Source organism: Lycorma delicatula, chromosome 5, assembly GCF_047948215.1.
Source record: "Lycorma delicatula isolate Av1 chromosome 5, ASM4794821v1, whole genome shotgun sequence".
In the NCBI taxonomy this organism is placed as follows: domain Eukaryota; kingdom Metazoa; phylum Arthropoda; class Insecta; order Hemiptera; family Fulgoridae; genus Lycorma; species Lycorma delicatula.
In genome coordinates, this window is record NC_134459.1 from 112,067,493 (window position 1) to 112,085,239 (window position 17,747).

Here is a 17,747-nt window from a genome sequence, read left to right on the forward strand (position 1 = left end):
GCTTTTATCGCATCTAACTGGTCATTGACATATTTTCTTTTGGTGTCTTATAATTTTGTTTGTTTGCCTTCGGATTTTTAGGAATTTCTCTAGACTTTCCTCAGTTTTATTTGCATTGTAGTCTTTAAACGCTTTCTTTCTGTTTTCTAGGGCTATTTCACATTCTTGATTCCACCACGGATGTTTAGGTTTTTTTGAAGGGTAATCTGCTCTCTGGCTGTTTAAATAATTTTAAATTGAAATTCCTGCCAATTTTCTGCAGGTTGTTCCTCCCATTTCTCCATGATTATTGATCCTTTAATCTTCTTGACATCAAATCTTGGGATTATCAGTGGTTTCCTGGAATGTTTATCTAGGAGTAAATTTAATCTTTATTCCTAGTGTATTATAATTTTATATTAGTAATATATTATCTGTTGTTTTAACTTTAAGTTCTTTAACTTTAGAAGACATGAGAATAGGTATAAATTTTCTTTATAAAATGTTAAATTGTTGTTTGTGATATCATTATATCCAACTAAAATCTAAAAAATCCTAAAATTCACTCGAAAGACATTTAAATAAACTTTTAACATGCATTTAGAAAAAAAATGCAGATAAAATTTAAAACAGCTGTAACAATATTATATGTTCATTTATAATTATATCAAACACATGTTTCAAAATCACAGATTGAATATTCTTTAATAGTAAAAGTAAATTGCACTATATCAGTTTACATAAATCTGACTAAATTTTGAATAAAGGAAAATAATATTATGTTTTTTTAGGGATAAGACATATAATAATATTGTTTTGATATTAAATTTAGAGTAAATTTTAGAAATTGTTTGTATCCTTTTGTATTTAGATCAACTTGATCAAACTGTTCATTTAAGTCATTGTAACACATATTGACAAGTTGCTTCATATTAGATCTGTTTATAAAGTCTTTAATGCAAGATAAAAATGGACCAACATTTTTTTCCAAAAGAAAGTAAGTGTGGTGTAACATTAATTACTTTACAACAAATTTATTTACATTTTATTTAACCAGATATTTTAGTAATTATTCTTTAAAATCTCTGTTTTTTGTAAATATTATTTTAATGATTTAAAATGAATATAATATGGTACTGGTTTAAAACAGCCCTCCCTCCATAAAAGTATTCAGAAGAATAAAAGACTAAACATATTGTAAATATGATGAAAACCACAAACCCCTCTGCTAAAAAAATTATAAAAAGTTTCAAGTTGATGTTTATATTTTTTTTTTTATAAGCATTCTAATTGTTTTATAATTTAATAAACCATTAAACATCCACAAATAGAATTTTCATCATTGAAATCCATCTTTGTAAACAAGTTATATCACTAAATTCATAATGATTAATTGAATCAATCTTGAAAGCTCAAGCTTACAACAGAATATTTATTTACCATGAAGTATAATACAACCTAATTTTATCAAATATATCAATATGATTTCAATTTTTTTATAATTATTTTAACTTAATGTAAAATTGCAGTATAGAAATTAAAATAAAGTAATTTATATAGTACAGTATATTATAAAACTATTCTAATTCACAGTACAACATAATGTTTATAATAAAAAATAATTATTATCATCATAAATAATAAATTATACCTTTGCCCCATCTCAGAAGTAAAATTTATAATTGAGTCAGAGATAACCAAATACAGTATTGTAACAATGAATGCTCACCCATTATGTAAATAAAACTTATTTTCTTATTAAGGTGGTCATTAGCACCAAAAGAATGCTGACATTGTAATTACATCCAGCCTTCTTAACTGGTAATCTATGAAAACCAATTCATTGAAAAAGTTAGCTGTCAGCATCTTATTTTACCCTCTGTTTTCAATTCCTTCTATTTTCAGGATGCTTCCCTGTAGCATTTCAATTGTTGCTGAACCATCAAACTATGAGAGATTCACTTTTCTTACTCAGGACTCAATAAAGTAGTTAATTGTGTGAGTCAGAACATGTAGAGCTTCTTCTTTATCTTCTCAATTTAAAGCAAGAAGATTGCTTGCTTTGATTGTAAATTCACCTGACCTGATTGCCTTTGTTATATTATTACCATCTTTTCATGTTTATCTTTGAAATTAATTTTTATTTTAATGATTGTAACAATATATAAAAAATAGTGTTTATTGTTTCTTTGTGTTTAATAAACATAAAAATCAAAGTATGAATTTAATTTATGTAGATTGCCTACATAAATTTCCTATTTAATTTATGTTCCCTATTTAATTTATGTAGATTGTGGCATAAATTTATAAAAATAATGGAATTTGAAACCGTACTGTTTTGTCATTTTAGACTCATAACGAGACCCACCGACTTTGTCTAGTGGTGAATGCGTCTTCCCAAATAATCTGATTTGGAAGTCGAGAGTTCCAGCGATCAAGTCCTAGTAAAGTCAGTTATTTTTACATGGATTTTAATACTAGATCATGGATACCAGTGTTCTTTGGTGGTTGGGTTTCAATTAACCACACAATCTCAGGAATGGTCGAACTGAGACTGTAAAAGACTACACTTCATTTACACTCATACATATCATCCTCATTCATCCTCTGAAGTATTATCTGAAAAGTAATTACCGGAGGCTAAACAGGAAAAAAAGAAAGACTTGTAACAAATACTAAATGAAAGTAAATAAAGTAATAATGACCTTTTTTATTACTGCTATCTCTGGTGACTTAATACTGAGTACTGGATGTATTACTGCATGTTAAACTACTTTTATTGAGAACAAAAAAGACCTAATTCAATATAGCAAAAATATTTTTCAGTTAAAAAATAATAAATTCTCAATGAACTTTAACTTACAGTTCAAGTAGAGGTCTGTTAAAATTAAAAGATCTGAACAGAATAAAAAAGGTAGAAGACAAATACAATTTGTTGAAGCATTTAATAGAAACTATTAACAGTTAACTGAAGGACTGATACTCAATTTTGTATGATGATTGTTAACAATAAGGGTTTAGGCTCAGTCAAGGCACAAAAATAAGAGTTTTTGTGGAATATTTTGAAGGAGTAGAAGAGTATATGTATCCGGAGTGTTTGTGGAGTGAATTGTTTTTCAAAACATGATCTTTTATCAACATACTTGAACATATGGTTTATTAATATAGGGAGTATGGGTAGGAAAGATGAAAAGCACAGCAATTATTGAGCAGAATCTGTGTATTATTGATTTAAAAAGACTAGGGAATATAGATAATAAGAGACAAAGGTAGAGAATCCAGGAATCCTTGAATTGCAGATTAAAGTTTATTTTAATTTTGTGGATGGATTTAGGTTGCAGTAAATGAGATGAGAAATGTATGGCTGAATTAGTTGAAGTAAATGAGAAACTAGGAGTTTTAAATCAAGATTATTTCTGGGTGCTTGATTGTGATGTTTGCCAGCAGTGATAAAAAATATTTAAACAGAGTGTTACTAGATTGTAACAATTGTAGTATTAGCACCTCCATTGATTAGAAGGATCTAGGTTATAATTTAAGAAAAGTATGTAATGAAAGATTTGAGAAAAAACAGAGGATTGCAATGACATGCTAAATGGAGTAATAACAGTCACAAATTTCATTCAGTTGTAGCCACAAGTTTATTAATGTTTGTAAAACTTATTGTGTTTTTTGTTATTTTTCTACATTCAGGTTCACCTCAATTAATTTCACATGATTTATATCATCCAGAACACATTAACCAAGATGAAGACCAATTTCCTATTGTTAGAAATCAAGTTCGTGAACAGCAGTCAAATGTAATGTAAGTTTTCTTCCTCAATGAAATTCATAATTAATACTAGGTAATAATGAACATTTAACTACAAAAAGTATACAAATGATTCACTTTTCAACGTGTGAAATTGTATTTAGAGAAAATTTTTTTGCAGATGTTATATGGTTCCTTAAGTGTTTTTTTTTTAAATATAAGTGGCATCAACTTCAATGAAAACCATTTAAAATGCCAACAGTGAATTGTACCCAGGATTTATTATTTCATTGATCTTTAGCAATCAGTTCATTGAATGTAATTTTGCCCATTAGCATTTTATATTATTCACACACTTAAGTTTTCAGGATGTCACTCTTGAGACATTTCAGCTTATAAGCAATATATTTTATCATCTTACTCAAGAACTTAAATGATATTGAAAGTAGCACTGTTGCTAATTGCACCCATCATGAAGCAGTTTTTTTTAACTCATTTAGTATACATTTGAATTCTGTAAAGGACCAATTAAAAATTATACTGGACTGCAGGCCAGGAAAAAGTATTTTATCTGAATATTTGAACACCTAGTTAGTTTCCTTCAAAGTACCCCACTTCTGAGTTGACACACTTGTCTCAGTGTTTCTTCCACTGTTGAAAATATTTTTCATAATTTTCTATTTTAGAAATATTCAGCAGGCACTTTTTTGCTTTTCTTTTAATTTCATCTTCTTCCTAAAATCTTATCCTTTTGAGTGAAATCATCATTGGAAAAAGATAAATGTTGCAGGGAGGCTGCTGAACCTGTGAAATGATCTGTTTTGCTAGAAAATCCAAATGACTTTTGATCTGTAGCTGTAGAACATTGTCATGAGAAATCAACCAGTCAGCATTCACTGATTGTTGAATTTTCTTGATTATCTATATTTTTAGTGGTTGAGGGTCTGCCAAACCATTCATTGCTCTTTACTGATATTCTATGCAGTCATCATTTAATTTTTAGTCATTTTTTAGAGCATAGCACAAATATTTTTGTTTGGTTTTTGTTCACTTTGTCTTTTGATTCAATAACCTGCTGATCTGCTAAATCCATATTTATATCAATTTTGTATTCTATAAATTTACTTCAGTAAATAAATATTTATTTGATCTTTAATTAATGTTCGATTTGGAAAAACCCAAAATAAAATTTCATCTAATAACACCTTGGCCAAAAGTAACTTCTCATTTTTTTTTAATAAAAAATTAAAAATTAATCAAAACCAATTTTTTTATCTTTAAATTTCAGTCAAAACCTGATTTATTGAATTAGGTTTTAAAAATATCTTTTAAATGCTGACTTCTGGTTTGGACATATTTGAGCTCTTTTTAACATATTTTACATAGTTAAAACCAATGTTTGTACACATACAAAACCTCTGGTATTGCTGCTATTTTGGTTCGAATGTTGTTTTATTAGCTCTACTAAATTTTATGGATTATTGATGTAAATACTTTCTTGCTACTTGCGTATTGGCCCATCGACCAATAAATTGCAAACTTTTGTGTTATTGTTAATATCACCTGATGTAACCATTATGTTACCATTTTTATAACCATTTATATTTATTTATTTTATAAATATAATTTAACCAAACTTAACTTATGCTCACTTCTTTTGCTAACTTTAACTAATTAACACAAAGTTAGCGAGCAAAGCAATTGTTGGTTGTATTTAAAATTTTTAATGGTTATGGTCGATGGACTAATACATAAGTACCATTTTCTTTCACATATTCCCAAAGAAAAAAAATCAGGAGCTGTCAAATCCGGTGACATTGAAGACTAATGAAAATCTAAATTTTTCAAAATTATTCAATTTCCAAACTATTGTAGCTCTGCTGGTGTGAGCCATGACTTCGTCTTGTTGGAACCAGGCCTCTTCAACGCCATCTCCAAGATCCAGAGTGAAAAATTACTCAAGCATTTGTTAATATCTATCGCTACTCACTGTCACCAAAACACCATATTTTCTTCAAAGAAATACAGCGTGATGATTGTTTGTTGAGAAACAGCACACTACACCTTAATTTTTTGTGGCTGTAACGGACCTTCATGTGTAACTTGTGGCTAGTAGCAGTACCCCAAAAACAAGCAGTTTGTTTGTTTACATAGCCACTAAGGTGGAAATGGGCTTAGTCCCTTATTTACAAATTAGACAAAAAGGATTAATCAGAATCATTGGTGTTAATTAATTGCCAGCAGTATTCCAGCTGTAGTACATAATTGTTGAAGTCCACTTTATGAGCTAACTGGATTTTACAAGGAAACATTTTTAAATCCTTGTCCCAATATTTTTCATAATGATGTTTGACTAATGCCCATTTTCATATTGACATTGTGTGTGACATCCTCTGATATACTGCTCCTTACAGACTCAATATTTTCTTCATTTGTGGAAGATCTTTGTCTTCTGATCTTCTGGCGGCATCTTCTACTGATTCAGTCTGTTCAAATTTCAAAATCATCGTGCAGGTGACTGCAACAGAAGGTGATTTTGTAGTTTTGTAAAACTACTAAATTTTAATTGTTTCACTCCTCTTTCCGAGTAAAATGTCACTATTTTCATTTTTTTTGGAGGGTGTATTTTTCTATAGTGAGTCTTGTTTTTACCTGAGTTTAATCTGAAGGAAAAGAAATTATAGTATTTTAATAATAAAAAACATGTAAATTTTTTTCAAAGGAAGTGATCCACCCAGCATTACCAGGTCTAGCTTCTTCAATATCTAGTGATATTGTCTCTTTTATTGTTGTGATATTGTTCCCTAGTTTTATGATCAATATTATAAATATTATAGTTTTAATTTTTACATGAATAGTCATTAATAAAACTTGGGTTTATTAAACTCTTGTACTATTTATTTGGTAATGTTAAGATTTCTGTCTTATCTTCAGATTGTAAGTCTAAAAGTGAATAATGTCTTGTCACCAAAATGCAGTAAGTAAAGGTAATACACACAACAACAAAAATTGAAATTTATTCCAAAATATATTTTGAATTATCAAGGTCAAGTTATTTTAGAAATGTTCAAATTATTTAAAAAATCATAAATAAAAAATTGAATTCACTAAAAGAATCTTTATTTAATAATGCACTCTATTCAAATTCAACTAATGAATTTCTTTTTCATAAAAATTGGTAATATTACTCATATTTGGGTAATGGGGTGAGTATTAATATGATTTCAATATTAGTTTTAAGTTTTGTTTTATTATTTATATGTTTTCTCTTTATGATTTGTTTTAGAAAAATAAAAATATCATTGTTTTTAATTACTTTTTCCTTTAGAATAACAAAACATTCAATCAGTTGTAGTGCCCCAACTAAGTTACAGGTTACGACTGATAGAAATAGCCTTTGTTTTAAAAGAGTAATTGTGGAAGGAATGAGTAATTGTGATTCTTGTGGTCCGGTAAGCTTTATGATTCTATATAAGTATACTTATATTATAATTTGATTATTTGCTCTTTATTGATAGCTTTTTTATATGTTACAAGGATCTGTTTTATGTCTATATTGATTATCACAAATGAAAAATGACAAAACATATTACGTCTCCTTTAGAAGTGTTGGACTATAGCATTCTGCAACATAAGATTAAGTGGAGGCGTGTGGTATGTGATTAATATTAGTTTGTAAGGTGTCAATAGTGATGTGTTTATATTACTTCTAGCAATTTGGAACAGGGAGTACAGCAGTGAAGTAAAAGCTGATTGTACAACTCACTGTTTCACATTATATATTTATATGTTCTGTTTAAGGAATTGATAAAACTTCAATATCAGAATAGATAGTAAAATACAGAATACTGTTCCACTTCTCATCTGCTCTCTTGAGAGAGCAACACTTTTCTCTTTGTGCCATCTCTAGATGACACCATAGACAACATTAATAATCCGTTTCAGGTCACTGTTTGCAGCATATACTTGCCGAATTTTGATTGGAATAAGGATGACATAGCAAGACTAGTTTCCGAACTTCCCCCACCTGTTTTACTGGTGGGTGACTTTAATGCTCATAATTCTCTTTGGGGATCAGATCGAGTAGATCCCCGTGGAAGAGAACTGGAAAGGTTCCTGATGAATTCAGAACTTATTATTTTAAACGACGGATCAGGAACCTTTTTCAATGCCAGAGATGGATCGACGTCCTGTATACATCTTGCACTTATAAGCGGATCGATAGCACCGAGGTACAGCTTCCATGTCTTAGACGATTTGCATGGAAGCGATCATTTCCCGGTGCAAATTGTAACTGATATTACAAGAAAAACATATCCCATCTCTAAAAGATGGTTATTTGATAAGGCAGACTGGACGAGCTTCACAGCTAGAACGATACTCCCTGAAACAACTGGAGTAATCGGGGACGATGTCGACGCCATAACAAATGCAATACTTGAGTCGGCATCGAGATATATTCCCAAAACATCTGGGAAACTTACGGAGAAACCCGTTCCATGGTGGAACGATGAAATAAGTGAAGCTATAAAAAGAAGGAAAATGGCGTATAACGCCTTTAAGAAGCGTCCTAGCATAGAAAATCTTGTTGCCTTTAAGAAATACAGGGCGTATGCAAAACGTCTTATGATAGACTCAAAGAAACGATCCTGGCAGCAATACGTGTCATCCATCGACAAAACCACTACTGCAGCAGATGTTTGGAGGAAAGTGAAGGCGATTTGTGGGCGTTATGATTTTGCTCCCATAACTAGCCTTCAAGATGAAGATGATATAAAAGACACTCCATATGAAATTGCAGAGCTATTATCCAATCACTTCGAAAAGGCCAGCAGAACGGCCAACTACGAAGAAGATTTTCGTACTAAAAGAGAACAACTTGAAGGTCTACTAAACTTCAGAACTGAGTATAATTACTCATATAATGTACCATTTAAAATAGAAGAATTCGCGAAAGCGTTGGAAAAATCAGGTAACACAGCTGCTGGTCCGGATGAAATCCATTATAATATGATCAGGCAGCTGAATACCACTGCAAAGCGTAGATTATTAGAACTATATAATAAAATATGGCGGGATGGAATGTACCCGCAGCAGTGGAAAAAAGCTCATGTTGTTCCAATACCAAATAAAAATAAAAATTTAACTGACCCCAATAGCTATCGTCCTATTTCCTTGACGTACGCTATGGGAAAAATATTTGAAAAAATGATTAATAATCGACTCGTCTGAGTTTTGGAAAAAGAAAACCTGATATCACCGTATCAAGCAGGTTTTCGGCAATACCATTCTACCACTGATAAAATGATCAGCTTAGAGGACGTTATATATAACAGCTTCATTACAAGGAAACATTGTGTCGGAGTCTTCTTTGATCTTCAGAAGGCTTTCGATATGACCTGGCGTCATGGTATAATGCTCCAGATACATGAATGGGGCATTCGTGGCAATTTGCCTATACTGCTCAGCAACTATATGAATGACCGTACCTTCCAAGTACGCGTCAACAATGAATATTCATGTGAAAGAATCTTGGAAAATGGCATACCACAAGGCTCGCCGTTGAGCGGTACCTTATTTACCATTGCCATTAATAAATTGATATTAGCCATTCCAGCAGAAATCAGCAAAAGCGTCTATGTTGATGATCTGGCAATTGTGTATGCCAGCAACAAGACTGCTATGGTGAGGTACAAATTGCAACGAGCGATCAATGCTCTAAATGAAGTTGCAAGGAATAACGGATTCCAATTCTCACCAGAAAAAACGTGCTGTGTACACTTTTGTAGGAAGAGAATTCCTCATCAAAGTCCTGCGTTGACAATTGATGATAATCCAATACAATATAAAGACAATGTAACATATTTAGGACTGGTATTGGATAAATCCCTTACATGGGGATTACATATACAGGACTTGAGTGATAGATGCAAAAGAGCCCTAAACATTATAAAATGTCTATCGAACTTAAATTGGGGCTCATACAAAGAGACATTACTGAGATTGTATAAAGCATTGGTTCAATCTAAACTAGACTACGGATGTATCGTATATTCATCCGCTAGAAAGTCGCATTTAAAAAAGTTAGACGTAGTTCATAATAGCGGAATAAGATATGCAACTGGTGCTTTCCGCACAAGTCCGGCGGCTAGTCTGATGTCTGAAGCCGGAATAATGCCACTACATTATAGAAGAGAGATCCTTTTACTAAGATTCGCAGCAAATATATGGGCTTATCCTGCCCATATAAATAATAAACTTTTCAATAACCATCCTATGGCTGCATTATACGAACGTCGTGCTACCTATTCCAGACCAGCCGGAATTAGGTACCACGAATTAAGAAGTAAATACGAAATTGCCTTTCCAGATACATTGGCAATTTCTACTAGAGAAATACCGCCATGGCTCTTGCCAGCGGTAAATACAAGGTTGGATCTCTCTCAAGGAGAAATAAAAAAGAAACCAGCAGTGATCATCAAACAGGAATTTTTGGCAACCGTCAGTACTTACGAAGAACATATTAGAATTTATACTGACGGTTCTAAAACCGAACATGGTGTTGGATGCTCAATATATGTAAATGGAGAAGCCCACTTTTGGAAACTGCCAGATGTGGCCAGTGTCTACACGGCAGAACTCACTGCAATTCAGCAAGCTCTTCGCTACACTGAACACTATTGCGAAGAGAGAGTGTTAAAATGTTCCGATTCTTTAAGTGCACTTGTCGCAATTCGGAACAAGAACATTAAGGATGTCCTAATTGCAAACATCCTGTCCATTTTATACGTTCTAAAACAACGAGGACAGCGATGCGTATTTGTATGGACTCCGGTGCATGCTGGAATTACAGGTAATGAAATCGCAGACGAAGCTGCCAGAAAAGCAACAGTCTGCGATGATTTGGATGCATTTCCTGTAAGAGTGGCAGATGTTAAAAACCGTCTAACAAACATAGTAAAAAACAAGTGGAATGCTGAATGGAGGAGTTTAAATACAAAATTAAACTCAGTAAAAACTTCTCCTTATAAATGGAAAAGCGACTTTGAGTTGACTCGCCGTGAACAAGTAGCGGTGACCAGACTTAGAATCGGTCACACGCGATTCTTTAAATTGTATTATAAATCAGATTAGCTGTTAGCTAGATCTCACAGCATGTGAAATTTCTGATGAAACAAATTGTTTAAGACAGTATTGTTTTTGATGTTGGAGGACAAGTAGGAAAATAAATATGCATTGTTCTACCCGCTCTGATCTGGAAAAACACACATCTTCATGAATAGAATGCACTTCAAATCCTTATGTTAAAGAACAGAATAAATAGAATTAATTTTGATTATTTCAAAATACATTTTGTATTATTACATTTTTATTTCCTGCATTGAATTCCTTTTTTTACAAGCATTTCAAATAATGAAAAAATTCTATGCAATTTTTCAGTTCAGTGAAAAAAAATTTTTCTTAATATTACATTCAGTGATTGCATAATTCTAGAAATATATTTAAATGTATTCTTATCTTTAGTCAAAATTACTTTACCATATTTAATAGTAATTACTATTTATAAAAAATAAATAATTTTTAATAATGAAATTAAAGCCCCTAAAACTAAAAGAAAAATAGATTTAAAAAGCAACTGAAAAATAACAGTCATGGATAAACTTGAAAATCTAGTCAACAACATTATACAAATCGCAGAAGAATTAGCCCCAATAAAATCCCATAAAAAACACCAATGGGGAAACAGCGAATGTGACGAAACAATGGAGAAAAGACATCAAGCATGACTATTTCACCAATCCCAAAAATCAGAAACATCCTTCCAAAATCTAGTAAAACAAAGAAAAGAAACCACCCAAATCCTAAGGAGAATAAAAAGGTAACACCATAAAGACACACTGAAGTCAACAGAAGAAGAATTCAATAAAACACAGTTAAAAGACTACTTCAAAACCTTCAAAAATCATCTCCAAAAATACAAACCTCCAACCCTACTAATAAAGAATGAAAATTGCAAACTGGCCCATAACAATAAAGATAATGCAGAAATCTTAGATAAATATTTAAAAAAAAACTCCTGAATTGCGAAGAACCAACAGAACTTTTAAACTTCAACACCATGCCCCAATAAAAACACCACCAGAAAACATCAACCCCTCCCACAATAAAAGAAGTCTACCAAGCACTGGTTGAGATGAAGTATTATAAAGCAGTGGGAGAAGATCAGACTTTTGTAGAGATCTGGAAATATCCAGGAAGATCACCAAAAATCTCCCTTCATCAATAGCTTGTCAACATCTGGACCAAAGGAGAGAACTACCAGAACACTGGAAGACAACCCACATCCATCCACTACCTAAAATAGGGGACAAAACAGACCCTAACAATTACAGGGAAATCTCGTTCCTAGACAAAACATACAAAATTCTTTCAAGAGTCATCCTCAACAGGACCGGTTCACATTTCAAGAAAGAACTAGGAGAATACCAGGAAGGTTTCAGACCCTGGAGGAGCTGTCCAGACCGGATCATGAGTCTCAAGCTAATAATGGATTACAACAGGAAAAGAAACAGAGACATGGTGATAACATTTGTAGATTTCAAGAAACCTTATGACTGAATTCACAGAGAATCCCTACTAAAAATTCTAAGACACTTTGGACTGCATACCAAATTAATAAAGATGATAAAACTTATCCTCACCAACACTAAGTTGAAAGTAAAATTCAGAGGCGAATTCTCGGAACCATTTGAGATCAAAACAGGACCACCAAGGCAATAAACTCTCACTGCCATTATTCAACTGTGCTCTAGAAATTATAATGAGGGAATGGCTCAAAAAATCCCCCAAAAGTAAAAACAGGATGAAAAATCAAAACAAGCAAACAACATTGACAAAGCTAAATCACAGATATTAAAACTTCAAAACATTGCAAATAAAACTGCCCTCAAAATATCATTCAAAAAGACAGAAATTATGCCTCAAAAACCAACACGATTAAAAGAAGTAAACATAAACCGTAATAAAATCAAAATAGTAACTCGATTTAAATACCTCGGAGAAATAATAATAAACAACCTAAGTGAAAAAACCTTGATCCAAATAAGAAGAAACAAACTAGCTAAAGCTCAAAAATTAACCTGGTACATAGTTATAAAACTAGAAGCCACTTATGCAGCAGAAACACTCTAATACCTGAACGATCAATCAAAGACAGACAGATTCCAGAAAATCGAAAGAAGAATTGGAAGAACTTGCATCAATAAAAAGTATCAGAAAGACAGGCAGTGGTGAATCGGGCCTAACAAAGTCGTGTTCAAAGGGTTAGAACCGATCCTGATACCATGCATAAGAAGAGACTAGGATTTTTTGGACTTATGAGGATGCAAGATGCAAGACTTCTGAAACAGCTAGTGTAATACAATCTCAGCTCATAAAACACCAAGACAGAATGCAGATGGATCAGAGAAATAAGAAAGGATCTGAAGGAAATTGACCTAAAACCAGAAGATACCACAGATAAAATTAAAAAATATAATCAAGAGCAAAAAAACTCGCTTAACACTCACAACACAAACATTTTCAACACTAGAAAGGGCACAAAGATCAGAACATATGAAAACGTATTGGAAGGACCAAAAAGCCCAAACAGTCCCACCGAAGATTTGGAAAATCTTGACTAAAATGTCAAGATTTTAGCCAATTGATTTTCTGATTGACAAAAATCAGACTTGGAAAATGGATTGACTAAATTGATCCTATGTGGTCATAAAATATAATAATAATAATGATGATGACAACAATGACGACAAAGGCGATGAAGGCAATGACGATGATGAGGAGGAGGAGGAGGAGGAGGAGGATGATGATTATGATAATAATGAAATTATTTTTATTAATAATTGATTAAGTGTTCGTGTAAAAGGATTTTTGTGTACATATCCTTATTATCATAGAAAACAAGAATGTCATTATTTATTTATGCTTATTTTAATTTATTGTATAACTCTATGCTACTTCTAATATTAAATGTATTTTTTAATTGATTTTTTAAAAAAGTTACTAGAAACTTAGAGGTGTTGTAAAGGCGCATTATTCACATGTTTAGAAGATCGAACAGGTAAGTTTTTATCAACTTTTTCATGTCCACAGATTATGAGAGCTTTTGGACTAGTAATTTTTTTATTATTAAATCTTTATAGTTGTTTAATGTTTTTATCAGTTATACATAATATTTATTATATAGGTTAGTTTTCAGGAGAATGTAGTTTTATTATTTAAATATCATTTAATTTAATTTGAAAACAATCATTTTGTAAAATACTAATAAAATGGGAATAATGAGCACCATATAAGCTAGTAAACAACAATTAAACAGTAAAAATAAAAAATAAAATTAATGATAATGTTGAATTAAATGAATTTATTTTAATAAAACTCAGAATAACCGAAAATGTTATAATATAAAAAAGATAAGTTATCAAATTTATATTAATAATAAAACATCACACTATAAAAAAATAATGCATATTGTAATGATATTATTAGAATAATTCATTTTATTTCGATGATTGAGGTAGCATATATGTATTTTTTTTTAATTTTAAAATGTTGTTTTGAATCTACTTTCATTTAAAAAATTGAAGTAACAGAGATCAAAGACAAAAGTGTAGCACAGTTTTCCATCAACAGAATTCAATAATAAAATTCCAACTTAAAAGAATTCAATAATGCTTCTTACTTTTTCTTATTGTGTTTCCATTTTAAGAATGTTTAAAAGGGTTTTGAGGGTTTCCCTCATTGTCAGTTAATAAAGACTTTTTAAAATCGCATATTAAACTAAAAAACATTAAAATTGTCGCACGTTATAAAAAAATGCAGTCAAAAAATTAAAATGAAATATTTCATGAGGTCAGCCACACATACTCATACAGTACTGTGTACTCAGTACAGTACTACTCAATTTTAATGTTTTTGAGTTTATTGTGTGATTTTAAAAACTTTTTATTGACTGATGATGAGAGAAACCCTCGAAAGCACTCTGTTGGTGAAAAACTGCATTACACTTTTGTCTTTGACTTAACTGGTACAGAGAGAAATATGGATAAATACAATAACAGAAAAAGAATTGATTTTGCCAACTTTATATATATATATAGAGAGAGAGAGAGAGAGAGAGAGAGAGTGATTCAGGAGGAAAGAGGGAAATTTTGGAACTGATCTTGAGTGGAAAAAGTTCATGAAAACATATGTCTGAAAATGCTTTGTTATCGACTTACAGCTAGCGAAAAATTTTACCCAGTTTTCAGTATCCCCAGAAAAATGAAGTCATAATGATATTTTTAAGGCGTATCACAAGTGGTGAGCTTGATAGATTGTGTTTTTTTAACTGAAAAATTAAATAAAATGGGTCCCAGAATTGTACCTCCTATAGTTTTCATAATATCCAACATAAAACAGAAAAATTTGTTGTCTAAAAACTCGTTTTTTTACATTTGTAATACAAAAATTTTTTTGATTAGTAAATGTGTAAAATTTATTATCAAAACTTGTAGGGAATTATACAAGTTCAAGAAATTTGATTTTATTACTAATACCATATGAAAACAGTTTTTTCTCATTTACTATTGTTTTATCTTGCAAAAATGTATACTGTTTGCCAGCTTTGCTACATGAGCATGAATAAAAAAGATTCTTATAGATTGTAACTGTTAATAGTAAGAATAAAAAAGTCAGTCTGATTATACCACAGAATTCTTTCTAATCTAATAAATTAGAAGTTATTCTTTCAAGACCAATAAAAATATTAAAATTTAAAAATGAAACTTTATTTAATAACTTGAAGTTTGTTATTTTAACTGAAAAAAATAAAAGTTAGTCTTGGAAAGAGCTAGAATAGACCTCATGGTGAATTTTTCATGGTGGTAAGTTCTCTCTTTTTCTGCTTAGTCTCTGGAACCACTGTAAGGTATTAATTACTTCAGAGGATGATATGTATGAATGTAAATGAAGTGTTGTCTTGTCCAGTCTCAGGTTGACCATTCCTGAGATAAGTGCTTAATTGAGACCCATCTACCAAAGAACACCGGTATCCACAATCTAGAATTCAAATCTGTATGAAAGTAAAACTGCCTTTACTAGGATTTGAACCTTAGAACTCTCAACTTCGAAATCAGATGATTTGTGATAAGTTCATCACTAGATCAGTCCAGTGGGTATAGTGGTAAGTAAAAGATCTAAACCACATTTGAGAGAGTGAATGAAATTTATAAAATTCTATAAATTAAAGTTTTGTTTGTAAATTTCTTCATTTACCAACCCTACAAATTTTGATTATTAATTTTCTTATTATCCACTTCATTTATGCTTCATTAATTTCTTGTTTTTGTGTGATGCCATTTTTGTTTTATATGTCAGTTAATAATAAATAAATCCTAACTTATATCCTTGTCAAGTTATTTTTGTAGTATGGGTTCTTTATATTTAATATTTATGAGTAATTCTCTTCATCAACTATTAATTACAAATAAGATTCCATTTGTGTTTTGTAAATACATTCACTTTTCTACTGTTCTACAATTGGAATCTATATTCTAATCAAGACTTTGATGGTTTGGAGTTTCAGACTTTGTTCGCTGGTCCAGACCAGATAGTTATATAAAATTTCCAAAAAATAACCAGTAAAAGTATTATTATCCAGTTATATTTAAGACCCTTTTTTTAAATCATAATGTGTTGCCATAGACAAAATAATTTTTTTTTTTAAATAACAAAATATTCTAATATCATTACAATATGCATTATTTTTTTTATAGCCTGATATTTTGTTATCAATATACATTTGTTAACTTATCTTTTTTATATTATAAAATTTTCAGTTACTCTGTATTTTATTAAATTAAATTCATTTAATTCAACATTATCATTAATTTTTTTTTTTTACTGGTTTAATTGTCATTGCTAGCAATATTGGCTCTCATTATTCCCATTTTATTAATATTTTATAAAATTATTGTTTCAAAATTAAATTAATTGATATTTAAATCTTTTAAAAAATTAATTTTATATTAATGTAGAAAGAAAATTTAAGAAATTTATTTTAAATTTTGTTTAAAAGAAAGACCAGTTGAGTTAAACATTTCTGTAATTAAAAACTGTAACTCCCAAGTTAGCCAAGATTTTCACTGATATAGACCAGATTTTGTTGTTAAATATAAATTATTAGGTTTCTTCTGAAAATGAATAAATGAAAAAGTTACATAAGATATAAACATTTTATGACATGTAAGATTATAAACATTATATGATTTTTTTTTCTTTTTACTAAAAGCAGATATTGTAAGACATTATTGATGTTAAAGTTGCATGATTTTAATTTTGTTTTGTTATTTTAACAGACTGAACCTGATGTGAAGTTTTCTGAATTGCTGATAGCTGCTTTAAACATAAGATATAGTTATTTGAAACGTTCCCATCAGCCTCAATCTTACACTACTGCAAGATTCTTAAAAGATTTTAGGTGCTTAGATGAAGAAGGTATTTATAATTTAATTCAGGTGTTATTATTTTTTTTTAATATTTATATTCACTAATTCTTAAAAAAAGGTACCTTTTTCACATTTGACTATTTACAGCTGACAGTTAGTAATACAAAATTATATAAATATGTAGTTGAATTATTAAAAAAAAAATTTTTTACAAATAATGTCTCACTACTAGTCTGTTCTATAGTGTTCAGTTTTTTTACCTGAAGGACAGTTCAAATGCTACCAGTAGCTTTATTGCACAAAGAGATCTTGGTATTTTAGTGCTATCTATATTATGGTGACTAATCTTGTATTTTTAGAAGCAGTTACCTTTCATGAGCAAACTGATGGTGTCACTTTTGTTGCTATTCATCGATTCTGTATGTGCATGTTGCTGAATGTTGGTGACTTGTATTTGGTAACAGTATGTTTGGTGCAGTGTATTTAGAATGAGAGAACTGTAAATAATTTCACACCTCATTTTCAATATA

General features: G+C 30.5%; 1 protein-coding gene across 1 annotated transcript in view; it reads left to right on the forward strand.

Annotated features, from left to right (window-relative positions):
* Positions 1 to 948: 948 nt before the first annotated feature.
* LOC142325728 (AMP deaminase 2-like) overlaps positions 949 to 17,747 on the forward strand; it is an 80,322-nt gene continuing 63,523 nt past the window's right edge. The window contains exons 1-4 of the mRNA XM_075367759.1: positions 949 to 976; positions 3,673 to 3,784; positions 7,059 to 7,182; positions 17,128 to 17,266. Coding sequence (XP_075223874.1) covers positions 949 to 976; positions 3,673 to 3,784; positions 7,059 to 7,182; positions 17,128 to 17,266 — 403 coding nt within the window. The remainder of the gene's footprint in view (positions 977 to 3,672; positions 3,785 to 7,058; positions 7,183 to 17,127; positions 17,267 to 17,747) is intronic.